Genomic DNA, 14,788 nt, shown 5'->3' with positions numbered 1-14,788 from the left:
ATATATATATATATATATATTATTCCATATCATCAATTTCACTTTTATGAACTTTCTCGATTAATATAATATTTATTTCGACATCGTATTATACATTTGTCAAACAGGTGACATTAATTTGCTATAAAATTTGAATATATCGATGGATAACGTAAGTTCAGGGTTTTCTATTTTTAAATAAATAAAATAAAGAAATCATCAATAACCATAATATAACATTTATATAAAAGGCAATAAAAGATTGGCCATTTACAGTAAAAAATCAATTGTAGTACTTAGAATTAAGATAAAATATAAAACATTTTTTCAAACATGTATACAACAGTTTCTTTAGTAATAATCAACTTTTTTTTAAATTAACTGAAATAATTAGGAAATTAAATTAGCTAAAGATATTTATTTAATAGAGAGAAATTTTCTTAGTAACATTAATAAAAAAATCTACAAAATATAAGTTCATTATATATTCATATTCAACTATATGAATAATTATTAAATCATTATAAACATTTTTTCAAAATTTTGATTTTTTTTTTATTCAATAATTTTTAAGCAACAATTTTGACCTGTTGCCTATTTTGACATTCAAGTTAGTTGTCTTTATAATTGCTATATTGTTCACTTTTTTGTTAATTAGGCTTCTTATGATTTTTATTTAATTAGACTTAAATCAAATTTCATATATATATATATATATATATATATATATATACATTTTATTTCAATCATGTTTTTATGAATACTGTCATATTAATATTTTTAAAACATAATTAAGACATTGTTAGTGCTCTTTTGACTAAAACCTGTGTATAATTTACTCTGTTTTTTGTTAATATATTATTTAATCTTTTATTTATCAGGCATTTTAGAAATTTTTCGATAACATTTCTATTAATTAACATAGACAAATATATCAATAAATATAAGTTTCGAGAAATGTATTTGTAAACTGGTATATTCCAAAACGAATAACACAATAAATATGTAACATGGAGTAGGCATAAATAACTTTCTATTACTGATGTATAAATCTATAAATTTTGATAATTGACAGAATTTGTTAAACATAAAAACATAGTAAAAACCACCTTATTTTTACCTTATACAAATATTACTAAATTTGGTGAAGTATATTTCAATAAGATTTTTTAAAATAAAAAATTGCTACTTTTTGCTTTTGGCTAAACTAAAATCATTATAGCATGATTAAGATTTCATAATTGCAGACATCCAAATGTAATTTTCCTTATCAATCTTAATAATAAAAATTTGTCTGATCTCTATCATGTGTCTAATGACTGAAATATATATATTTTTATCGAAATAATAATAATAAAATATTTGTTTTATATTTTTATTAACAATAAAATACAATATATACAATACATAATACATATCTAATAGAGTTGATGGTGGCATGATGATTTGATGATAAATTATGATGATTACTTGATGTAAATGCCTTTTCTTCATAGTCGTTTCAATCACTTAATTTATACAGACTAGTTTAAATAAAATCTCAACGTATTTAGCAAGAAAAAAATCAAAATTGTTTCATAAATTTTGGATGTGAATCATACTGATTCATAAAACATTGTTAGAATAATTTGATGAGAGTCAGTGGCGACATGAATTTAATACTGAATTGAGATGACGAATTTTTAACCCGAACATAATCTCTTGATTTCTAATTGTCTAAACATTTTTCGGGATATGTCAAATTCTATATATCAATTTTAATAATATATTTTCACGATGATTCCTCAGCAGTCCTCTTAGCATGTGTTCTGGGTTGCAATTCCGTCGAATATGCGATGGTGTCATAGGCCTGAGATGATGATCCCACATGGTGTGACAACTTTCCTGCATTCTGATGAGCTGCTAAAATTACCGAACTTGGGATGTAAGAATCCAAAAGACTTTGAGGTGGTTTTGAGAAATGGTGTCTTGCTACAGCATCATATGATGGTTGCAAGGCGTGCCTGAGGAATGTTTCAGGATGGTAATGTTGGATGTATGCTTGTTGGACAGCTGGTTGCTGATGCTGGATGTAATATTGTTGCTGTGGAGCATGGGCGTAAACTTGATGTTGTTGCTGTTGCACATGATGTTGAGAATGTTGCTGGTGCTGTACTTGTTGAGCGTGATGTTGAACTTGTTGAGCGTGATGTTGCGCTTGCTGTTGATGACCATAAAGTTGTGCCTGTAATTGAGCTTGGACTTGCGCTAAAACTTGAGGATCTACGTAAATATATTGTTGTTGATGATGTTGTTGTTGCTCGTGGTGTCCGTGACTTTGAGCTTGGGCAGCCCCATAAGTCTGTGACGGCACTTGAGCTTGTTGCACGTAAGTCTGAGCTGGTACATGTTGCTGTTGCACGTAAGTCTGTAATGGAACGTGTTGCTGAACATAAGTCTGCGCTGTTTCTTGATGACTATGGGCTACAGTATTTGGATAAATATAAGCCTGAGTATGTGTCGGCACTTCTTGAGCTTGTGCTTGGACATGATGTTGCTGTACAGTTGGCTGATGTTGCTGAACATGAGTAAATGAATATTGTTGCTGAGCTTCTTGACCGTGAGCAGTCTGATGCGTGTAGGATTGTTGTTGAGGTACATAGTATTGTTGAGCAACTACTTGTTGGGGTTTGACATAAAACTGTTGAAGTGCCCGATGTTGATATTGCACGGGTTGGTAATAATATTGAATTTGCTGTTGGGGTTGAGGTTGTACGTAAACTTGTTGTAGTTGATGGAGTGCTTCAGCTTTAGGCAGGGGAGGTGGTGTTAAATCAGGGATGTGTTGTGTTAGGGCTTCTGCTTTAGGGCTTTTGGCGTATACTTGTTTTGCTGCTTGTGGCACGAAGGAATAGCTTGGTCGTCCTGATGATATTTCTAAGTTCTTTTCGTTTCGGAGGTTGTCATTCTCGATGTCTTCTAACTTGGTCTGTTTTTGAGGCAAGGACTGGACGTAGTGTAGTGATGTAAATACTACGAACGCCAATGTCCAAACTCCCTAGAATAATAAAAGAAAACAATAAATATAAATAATAGATAATGCAATTATGTACAATGTTTTAGCACTTTATCTTAGATAATTATTTCATTTTATAGTACGTATAATTTGATTATCAATGATTAGGGTGTATCCAAAAGTATGGATGAGTACAAGTGATATTGACTCCAGAACTAATGCACATTATTTTCAATAATTTTTACAGTGGTTTTTTAATATCTTATCTCTACAATTTTCACTTTCGTACGACAACTGGCTTGAACAAGTTAATCCAATCACTTAATGATATCACTTTATTTTCATCACTTTTTGCACTTTCACAGATCGATCGTCCAAATCGAGCAACACATTTTCCATCTTACCTTTCTGAACATGTTCGTTAATTATTTGAACGAATTATCCTATAAAATGTAGCTCCTTCTGGGGAACCTACACGGCTGTGCACCTGTACAGTTTTGATAAACAAATGACAAATTAGACAATCTATATATACTGGTCCCCCACTTCTGATCTGGTTCATATGTTCCTTTCTGACCAGCTCTTCGATGCGTGTGTTGTCCGAGAATGTATTGCGTTATTCATTCTTGCAGATTCTGAAGAACATTTCTTCTTTCACCGAAAATTCGATTGCTCCACGTGCCAGAGGTCTTCAACCTGAGAAGGAATATTATGATACATATTATGCTCAAAAAATTTATTTGAATCATTTAAATGTATTTTAATTACTTTATTTTTATATATTATTTATTTTATTCATATTACTTTTGCTATTGCTCTTGTTATTCATGTTATTTATTCTTTATTGATTTTTTTAGTTGATTTTAATTTATTTTATTCACATTTTTTAATATTTAATAAAATTTGGCAAAGGCAAGTTCAGCCGTTTTGAAAATACGGGGTAAAAAGTGCCAAAAAATGTATTTCAGTTTTTGAGCGAACGTAGTATCTAATTCTAATAATCCAAAAAACATTTTACTTGTATTGACAAAGTGAATAACTGAGTGAATTTTTGTGAAGGCAAATCTTCGATAAAAATGGACATGGTGTTTTAACTTATTAATGTAAAAGGTGAGCACAGTTTTAAATTATCTAGAATTATTTTGGTTATTTTTGTGTTGCTGTAATCTCTTCATTAAATTCTTGCTCGTTTTTCCAATATAAACTAAATTGCAATCTATGCAGTTGACTAATTTGATAAAAGCTATTTACGAGTCGTTCGAAGTTCGTGGTTTATAGGACACTCTTATGGCTTTATGAGTTAATATATATATATTGTTCTTTCCATCGATTATTTTCATTAAAATTCTACCTTATCTGCCGTCCATCAATTTGAAGTCTCCTCGGATGTTTTAGTCTCTTTTTAATATATCTGCCGGAGATATGCTGTTCCGAGCTGGCGGCGGCTCACATATGCAGTTTTACTTTCATTTGAAGACTTATTTTTATTTTATTCAACTTTATGAGAAATTGAACATTTCTCAAGTCATTCGAGTCACCTGAAATTTGATATAAAGCTTTTATAACTTGTTAAATGACGTAAAAGAAAATATAGTAAAGTAATCTTAAAATTACTCCAAATTTAATGTATACAGACGTTTGAGGATGTGAATGCTATAGCATACATTTTCATGACATGAATGCTATAGCATTCAAATTTTATATAACCTTACGTTTTTGTAATTATACCTGTCAAGGTTATTATACATATTTGCGGACGTGAATGCTATAGCATTCATTATCATTGCCATACATAAATACTATAGCATTCCAATTTTATATAACCTCACTTGTTTTAATTAATTATACCTGTCAAGGTGTAATGACAAACCGATTATTTAGGAACTATCTTTTCTTTTCCCCTAGTCACTAATTAGCTTCGGCAATCACATTGCCTAAATTAGAAGCGCAATACTTGACGTGGATGCTATAGCATTCATCGTATATAACGGTTAAAATCAGATGATCTGGCTACCTTCATAGAAGGTGTGTAATCAAATTATATATATATATATTATATATATATATATATATATATATATATAATTATGTGTTGAAAATTTATAAAAAATATCTTTAATTATGTAAATTTGAAAATTACTTCAGTTTGCTCATTAGATAATGATCTGTGTAGAAGAGGACTAACAATAAAATCGCTTTTTCAATATAAATTAATTTAGTTAGAATTCGATTAATGCCTTGCGACTTCCCAAACCATCTCATACCATTACAAAAAATTGATTAATTGAATTGATTGTTAAAAAAATATATAGTAACATTGTTCCCCGGTGTTCTATTCGAACTACAAACAAACAATCTTGCTCCTGCACCTGTCCCAGCAAAATCCATAACAAATTAATAAAGCCATTGTATTTATGCAAATCTAAATCATTCATAGATTTTTACAACATGCAAAAACAAATCGTAAACCAAAATCAACATTTGTTCCGTGTTCATATTTTGCCTCTCGGTAAGGAGATTGTCAGAGTCAGAATTAGAAAGTGGAATCTGGTTCCATCCATACTGAATCTGCACTGATTCCATTACGAATGCGTACGAGTATGAGTTTTTGCAAGTTCTGATGTAAATTTTAGTCGTAATAAGAGCTTGTGTATACTTTTGTTTTGTGTGAGGTAATCAATGGGTTTTTGCAGAAATCACCAGGCTGTAATTGGCAGCTTTGATGGTGAGCTAATTGAGGAAGGGTTTTTTTGGTTGTTGATAGAGAAAATCAATCTGTGGAGAAATATGGTTTGAGGGTATTTTATTTTTGTTGCACTAGCCTCTGGGTTGTGTTTAATCAATTTATAAAATGATTTGTATTAAGAATAGAAAATTTGAGAGTAATGTCACAAACCAAAAATCCATTTCTAAATTAGTTGGGCATGTACTAGTATCACCAATCCCTGCGATAATTTAGAATATTTCTCTTCAACCATACAACATAACTTGGCTTCAATTTTGGACAAAATACAGAATTCTGATGTTTTACAAAAATTGTGTGTTGATTATTTTGACTACTAACTACCGGAAACCAACCCAAGAGTTATCTTATCCTAGTTCTGATAATTTTTCTTTAGAAGGCAAATCAAAGATTGTTTTTTTCAAATCATCATGATATCTTTAAATTCGTACTGTTCTAATTGTAAAATTATTTAGTAAAGTTAAAAGTTCATTAATATTCATATAGAAAATGACTATTTTTTTTTTTTTTTTATTAACGACTAATTGACATCTCAATATCACAGACAATTAATATTTTTATTATATGTCAAATATAATTTTATTCGCGTCGATAAAATAATTAGTATAAATAATATCTCAAATATACAATAATTAATAACAAGAGAAAGAATTATTTTCTTCTGATATAGTCATTATGTAACAGATGATTCAAAATATAATTGAAATATTCAAAGAGAAAACAAATTGAATAATTTAAATTTAATACACATCCAATTTGTTGATGAATAATTAATAAGCTAGTTCGCAAAACTCCATTTGCAACATTTAATAAATTCAATTTAAAAATATAATTATTTTATCGAATAATGATTAATTATTCAAAACGTTTTACGTAAGTACTTATATATTTATCTCTTAGTTTTTAAAAAACAACGATAAAATCAGCATATAGATCAGTTAGAACAATTCTCTCACATTTATCAACTTTCACCCATATTTAGTAGATATTAACAAGACAGTTTTAATTACATCCGATTGATGCAAAATACATGTTGTTTTTCTCACAAAAATTTATTTTCGCTCATTTAAGAAAGTTGAGATTAGATGGTGCACTTAAATCTGTACATTCTAATAGTAAAATTGGAAATGATAATGTCATGGTAAAATAGTGTCCAAACCGTTGTTTTGTCTGGAAAACATTACTTCATACATAAATAATTTTTGAGACTAGGAATCCAGAAAGGTAATAAGTTTTTCCATAAATTATATGATAAAGACGTCCTGGTGCAAAAAACAGGTATAGCTGTTTCGGCGATAAGAATCTAGTGTATCAAAAAGTGACAGTTCTGAAAGAAAGAATTATCTGATTAAATGGAGAGAAAAATTGATTATATTTATATAAAGGCAGGCCCAACATATGCAGGAAAACGATTAAAATATTTACATTTTATCTGCAATGATCATTACAAATAATTATTATTGACTCATATACATGTAGAAATATTGATACCCAAAAATACACCATACATATAATGTTAACTTAGATTTAATGTGAAAAACGCTAGATGACACAGCAAATACGGCCTACTTTAATAGAGAATTGGCTTCTATTTTTTATGCATTTATATGAAATATTGAATAATATAATTTTAAATAAATAAAAAACTAACATGCATGTAGATCACAATCCCAGGTGTGTCAACGAACGCGCGTTTATTTTCGCCTCAAGGTAAAGTTACTTTGCAGAGCAGCCGATGATGTTTTATCTTTTTTTTTTTCTTTTTAAGAGAAAGGATTCTTCAGGTTCGAATACATGTTTCGGTATTTACACATAATAACAAGCCATGTGTAACAGCCGAGAGAAGGCGAAATGATGGGATTAAATGTAATGTAATGACGTTATAAAACGAAATTATAACACAGTGGAATAATGTTTCCTGAATCGATAATGAGTGAATTAGCCGAATTGTTTGTTGTAAAAAATAGTTGGAAACTACAGTGCCTAGGATAATTAAATTATAAAGTACTAATAAACTAGGTCTGGGTAAGTCGGTTTATCTCTTGCCTCTTGTCCTCACAAAAACCACTATTAAGCATTACTTAGTGGGAGGAGGCTCTAGGGTCTGGAACAATATAATTCTCACTCTTAATCAGACATCAGAAAATTTAAGATACCTCTTACACCTTGTTGAAAAATATTTTATAACTTGATGAAATGTGATGAATACCATTTAGCATTACCTGGTTAAAAAAATTCGAATGTACATTGACAACTATCGATGGTAAATATATTGTCCATAAGCACTTTATATTTTATTTTTGCACTTTCCAATATATCACACAAGAAAATAAAATCCTGAAACCATATTATTTATGTCTAGCTTCTATTAACCTTTCACATACCTTATAAAATAGCAAAAAAACTTGTATAAGAGATTAAAAGCACCTTTTACCATCGATAACTTCTTCTTTCACATGAAATCCTGTCCTGGATTCTCATCGTAGATTGAGGACCTGTTTCTATTTAAATAAAACATTTATAAACGACAGGTCCAAATTTTTGCAAGTCAATGCACAATGCAAAAACAAATGTATAATTAAGTATTTATAATAGAAAGTTTGGGATTGCCTGAATTACGTTATAGGTGATGACAATAAATTAAATTTAGAACAATGAATTGTTGGAATAGAAATCATTTGCTAAATATTACTTGTCAATCTGATTGAAATGATGTTTAATTTGGTTCAGTTGAGATGGAATGCAGAAATTTCATTCATTAATAAAATACTACCTTGGCACATGTTGTGGTAAAAACCATTTCATAGTTTTCAATGAGGCAGATTTGATCTTGGAACAAAAACATTGTTTTTTTTATTGATTTTACACATATTCAAGATTTTTACAAGAGTTTAGAAAATAAAACAAGTGCAAAATAGTATTTTTAAAGTTAGTTCTTACTGGGAAAATATTTCCTTCGATTCTGATGATGTCCGTGTACCTTGATGAAAGGCAAAGTCACTTTTAATATATCACTAATCAAGTTAATGATAAAAACTGGTGGGAATATTAATTAATTGAACATACTAGATATCGTAAACTACTGTCGATATTATGAAAACATTCTCTATAAATTATGTTAATATTAATTATGCCAACAAGGAATAAAAAGTTTTATATCTAATAAGAGTTGTTTGATGGTTACAGATCTAGACGTTTGCTTTCAATTGCAAAAAGATTATATTTGCAATAGATATATTCCAATTAATGGAATCAGTTTAAAATTTATGAACTGTTTGAACAGAAGTCATTCGAATACTGAACATTTTTTAAAATGATTTTTAAATAATTTATTATAAATAAATAAATAAATTTTTAATCCGAGCCTACAGAGAGTTTGTGAAGTAAATGATCATATTCCAATTGGATTCAATTGCAAGTTTTGAACATCAATAAAATTAAAGAATTCAATTTATTATCCATAATAAACAAATTATAATGTATATATATAATATACATAAATAAATTACTATTATAAAAAATAAACCTTAGAAATAACTTGATATATTAAATTCAGTTTTAAGCACAAAATTAATCTTTTAGTTTTTTATATTTTTACACTTTGAACTATATTCATCTGTATGATACTTTTATAAATATTCATTTATTATTTATATTAGTGTTTTATAGTTTATATTAACAATTTTTTTTTTGTTTCAGGATCGTTTGCTGGGAAGCTGTATAAGGTAAGATTCATGAAATTTGTATTGGTTTTGGGATAATTTTAACTTTTTGTTTAATAAAACTTTATAACTGCATAAATTCATTAGTTTTTGCCATTCATTTAAGGTAATTGTACGAATTTCAAAAAGGGGTGTGAAAGTGAAATCTTTTAATCGACTAAAATAATACTACTACACATTTCGATTTCTTTACATATATTCATTACTAGTAATTCTAAATCGTCTTACTGCTAGAAGAATCTGTAACCTATACTAAAATCATATTTTGAAAATAAGAAAACTTCTATAAAATAAAAAAATAAAATAATATAAATTTACATGTACCAATACAACTTTCTTCACCATCCTCCAGTTACCCAACAAATTGGTAATAAGAAGCAAAATATATTACCCAATTATTCTATACTTCTTCATATTTAACCATACTAATAATCATAATTGCTCCGATCATTTTTTTATAATCATTTATAATTTTATTAAAAAAATATGAAAGTACTCGTCTTAGCAAGTAGAGCAATTGCAATATAACTATGAAATATATTTAAATGAATCAGTGTTAAATACTCTTAAGCAAAAAAGTATATAATAATAGAACAAGTTCAAATATTTCAAGTAGTTTGATGTAGTACTTTTCCTTTCTAATCTCCGTAATTATAAAATTGTTAAGTGATGCATATTATTTTAATAAGTGATTATTAAGTATATCAAATTAAAAATTAAATTGTACAAATTATATGATTGTGTGCAAATTGTTTTCAAAATTTTAAATATTATAAAATGTCTTGGAAGCATTTCATTTGTCAGCCGAGTTGAATTAACTATTTATTTAATTTATCTCTTATACAAGTGCTTAATTTAATATATTGTTTACTATTTTCTACTATTTACACCTTTGCCAGGGTAAAGGTTTAGTTGGTACTTTTTACCCATTTTAGTGATTGAAACTAGCAAAGCTTGGCGATATTTTTTTTTATAAAAACTTAAATCCAATTACACAAACCAAGCGTGTAATCCAGTAAGATTTTTTTTAATATTTTTTACCTGTATTAATTAATCGAACAACCTAAGTATTTTTTTCTTTCCATTTACATATGACTAATATAAACAGAAACCACACAAGCCTTCGATTATGAAAGTCGTTGTAATTCTTGTTTGTCAACTGTATAATTAAGATAATTAGATTAATAGATATCTATATGAATATCATTTACATCTGAATTTATACAAATACCATGGTACTTCGAAAGAAAATCGAAACTGGGATTGGTAGATGTTTTAAAAAATTACAAGAGCTTTGGATATAAAAAATATTTTTTGTATTTTTAAAATAACCGAGTAATAATTTTAAAATTCCCTATATTTTATTATTATGTACACGTGCATCGATAATAATATTGTTATCAACGCTTTATCAAAAGAATATACAAACTACGTAATATATTTGATTATTCATTTTTCTAAAAATGAATATCTGCATTCAGACATGTAAATTAGTTTGGTCATAAATATCTTGAAAAGCATTAAGCTCATTCTTGAATTAATGACTTAATGAATTAGTCTGTTATTTGCACATATCGAGAAGTTCAGGCAACTTACCTTAGGGCCAATTACACCTAATTATTTTTTTTTCTCAAGTAATTATTTCTGCAATTGGAAACAGTGAGATTTAGAGAAAAATTTCTAGTTTTAAATGAATTTTGGAAAAAAATATATGTATATTAATGTATGCAATATGACACTTGATCCTTACAACTGACCATTCCTATGAGAGAAATTATTTTTATGTTACATATTACGCACTCAAATTCACTTTCCATATTATGTCTGGGCAATGAATGGGACATAAAGCAATGTTAATGTATAAAATGCGTAAAAACGAGATTCATATAAATGATACAGACCAGATATTTTGTAATGTTTGCTTTCTCGACTTTGCAATTGTGAATCATTTGCGAGAAGTAGCTTTTTGACAGATTTGTCACATGATAATATCGGTCCGTCCATCAGAAATGAAAAAGTGAGCTTATAGCCTAAAGAGGAAGAAATGTGAGAAAGTACTGATTAAGGAGAATTTGCACACTAAAAAGATGGATCACCATTTTGGAAAGTTATTATTTTTTAACCCAAAGGCTTTTGAAACAATTTTAGTCATATGGTTCTTTAGTAAATCTTAAGTATTAATTTTTGCTGGCCCTCATAAGGAATTTTCTGTTTTCTTCAGCTTCAACTGTCTGTCCATAAAATTTGCTACTTTGAAATATTTTTGAGACTGACAATCTTTTATATACTTCAAGACTTCAACAATTTCTTTAGTAATTAGACTATAACAATTTCATATGTACCTATTTAAAAATTTGTTTGTAGTTTCATATTTCCAAATTTATATCGATATATATGCAAACTTTATTGATAGTTTTTATGCTCAGAAAATAATTAATAAATACTTTTTACTGAAAAATCGAGAATACTTAAGTATAAATCTTAAATTAATAATACTATTAATACTATTTTCATTCAGATAGAATGTATATTCATCATTTTGCAAGAAAACATTCACTGTCATGCAAGAAATGATTAAGTTGTAAATGTTTTTATTTTAATTAATATTGTATATGTAAATGACTATATATTATTACATAACAAAGATCTGAGAGTATTATTTAATATAAAAAATTTTCGTTAATAATTATATTTACTAAGAAATGAAAGTAATTAAACGTTAATTTTGTTTATTTTATTTAGGTGGTCAGTCACGTCTTCGTTAGATTGTTTAAGCAATCTCTTCTTTTGTAAATTGTATCTTCTCTTTAATTCATCGTTTAATTTAATTAATGTACTCAACTTTATTATTGTTAAAAATTACATACATCGTAAACTATAATTATGTTGTTTCAACAAACCCTATGTGCAATTTTTTAACATTAATCAAGACAACTATTTATTGAATTTTCGAAACATTGTTACAAAGTTTGGTAAATTTAATATATAAAATAATAATTATACAAGATATATAAAATTTAAAATTAGTCGATAATAATAACGGATACCGAAATTTGATGATGGACCAATTTTATCTTTCCAGTCAAATATGACGGACTTGCGCAGCTCTGTTTATTACGTCGGCTTGTGGAGTAGCTATGGCAATATTTTGCAGGACGGTTTCTTATAATATTTAAACATAATCGCCTACTGGTAATCAATACATTACTACCCATTAAATATCGATTATGTTTAATCGATAATTTTATAAAACGATAAATATAATATACATATGTATATATAATTTATTTTTTTACAATTCAACCCCTACCATGTATCGCAAGAAGTCAATTGCTTTTAGCTCCGATGGACTCTCGTTTCGATGTTGCTTTAAAATACAATAAACATCACAAAAATTGCCAATTGTTTCTAGCTGTCGGTCTATTAATAAAATGTAAAGTCTGTTATTATGAATAAAACTTGAAAATATGTGTTCGAGTTTTATTCACAATTCGAGTCGTCTAAGAGAATATTTCTCCTTTCACGGCCATGGTCTCGACTTCAAGAGAATGTTGTTCGAGCTCCTGATTCTTGTCTGCTAATTTTTATAAAAGTGTTATTTATTAGATATATTTTTTCTTTTTCCTGACCAAAGATCATTAGTAGATCGATGTGATAAAATTCTCTAAATTGTGAATTTTGGTGTGTATGACAAAAAGATGCACAAAGACTGCGTGTATAAATTATTTTATATGATTGAAATTAGTATATATATATATATATATATATATATATATGTATATATATTCTTGTAAGCACTTTTATATTTTGTATTTGCTTTTAGAATCATTTATACTGACTTCTTATAATATTCAGACAATCAGACAACGATAAGAGTTAGAACACAGATTCCATTTCAAACAACTATAAATTTAAATTTTTTATTTATTATCAAGGCTGATTTTCATCGAAAAATATGTTAATTTTGAATCATCAGAATGATTCAATAAACACAAATAAATTCCACTCTCAATTTCACTATAGATCGTATAATTCCATCGTTTTGAATTTGTCCCTCAGGCGAAATCTCCAATGAATTATAACAAGTGTATTGCTAAACTTTCTTGCAGTTGCGTCCATGATTCGGTTCGGGGGTCGAAAATTTTCTTTGCAAAAATTTAACTTACGGATGTATTTGAATTAATCAAATTAGATGATCCGTGCTCTAGATGTCGTGGACGAAAAATTGTATCCACACAAAACACACATACAGACATCCATTTTTTTCAAGGTATGCTTAATGTTCAGAAAAATCTAACACGTAAAATTCTCTTCATGAATAGGAATCAAATGTTTGTGAATCAATCTAATCGGTTAATCCATGCTAATAATATCGTGGACAAGAAATCGTATTCACACAAAACACACATACACACACTTACATCCATTTTGTTTGAATGTTCAGAAACCATTGAAACGTAAAGATTTGTAATAATTTTTATTTGCAAATTATAACAATTCTAACCCATTCTAATTATACAGTTTGTATATCATTGCTTTTTTCCACAACAATCCATCAGAGTCCGATATTAATATCCGCTGCTTTCCTGTAGATCTTTTTTGGCTTGTTCAGTTTTTTTGAATTTCTACCGACATTTTTCATTCTTTGTTCGACATTATATTATATTACATTATGGACGTAAAAAGAACTAGTATTTTAAGATTATGCCTCATCTGTTATGTTAAAGCAAGTTTTTGTGTTGTTTCGAGATAATTTTACACGAATGGCAAAAAGTGTGATAAATTGACAGTAATGATATATGATACACATGTCATAATTTTATTACATACATGATTTTGATATTCACGGTTTTATGGATGAGTTTTTGTGAAAAAGTGGATTAATGACTATTCTTTGGATACTAATTGTAATATTTGTAATACACATTACATTATTTGTAATAGACAAAAAATCTTTTGTTGTCGGTAAACTCAATGATTCTTATTTATTTATATATAATCAAATATTTTATTGATTATTATATTAATTATTTACTTTTTTATTTTTTTTAGTAATTTATCATATATCGAGGAATTTCTTTAATAGATACTGATATTCTTACAATAAAAGAATTTATCTCTGCTTAAGAATTTACACTATGTATGATTAATAAAAAAAAAATTAAACGTCAATAATATCACTTTCATTTGTTCTGAAGACACTTAACCTCTGAGTTACTAAAAAAATATGTTGGTATAAAATTTCCGTGATTGTTAATTGAATTTTTAACTCATACGTATCTTCAAATTATTATCTATAATATTTATCTAAAATAAGAAGAATTTCATATCATATCATCTGTTAAAATT

General features: G+C 27.7%; 1 protein-coding gene across 1 annotated transcript; it reads right to left on the bottom strand.

Moving 5' to 3' along the window:
- Window positions 1-1,750: 1,750 nt before the first annotated feature.
- LOC113383037 (myb-like protein Q) lies at window positions 1,751-3,390 on the bottom strand. The gene is made up of 2 exons (XM_026621289.1): window positions 3,379-3,390; window positions 1,751-3,016 (listed from the first exon to the last, which is right to left on the bottom strand). Exons 1-2 carry the CDS (start codon window positions 3,388-3,390, stop codon window positions 1,751-1,753), a joined length of 1,278 nt encoding a protein of 425 aa, XP_026477074.1.
- Between the last annotated feature and the right edge of the window lie 11,398 nt (window positions 3,391-14,788).

The sequence above is a fragment of the Ctenocephalides felis genome, unplaced genomic scaffold (genome assembly GCF_003426905.1).
Source record: "Ctenocephalides felis isolate EL2017-DRISC unplaced genomic scaffold, ASM342690v1 CF-g0.4_SCAFFOLD_03570, whole genome shotgun sequence".
Taxonomy (NCBI): domain Eukaryota; kingdom Metazoa; phylum Arthropoda; class Insecta; order Siphonaptera; family Pulicidae; genus Ctenocephalides; species Ctenocephalides felis.
This window is presented reverse-complemented; position numbering and strand designations above follow the sequence as displayed.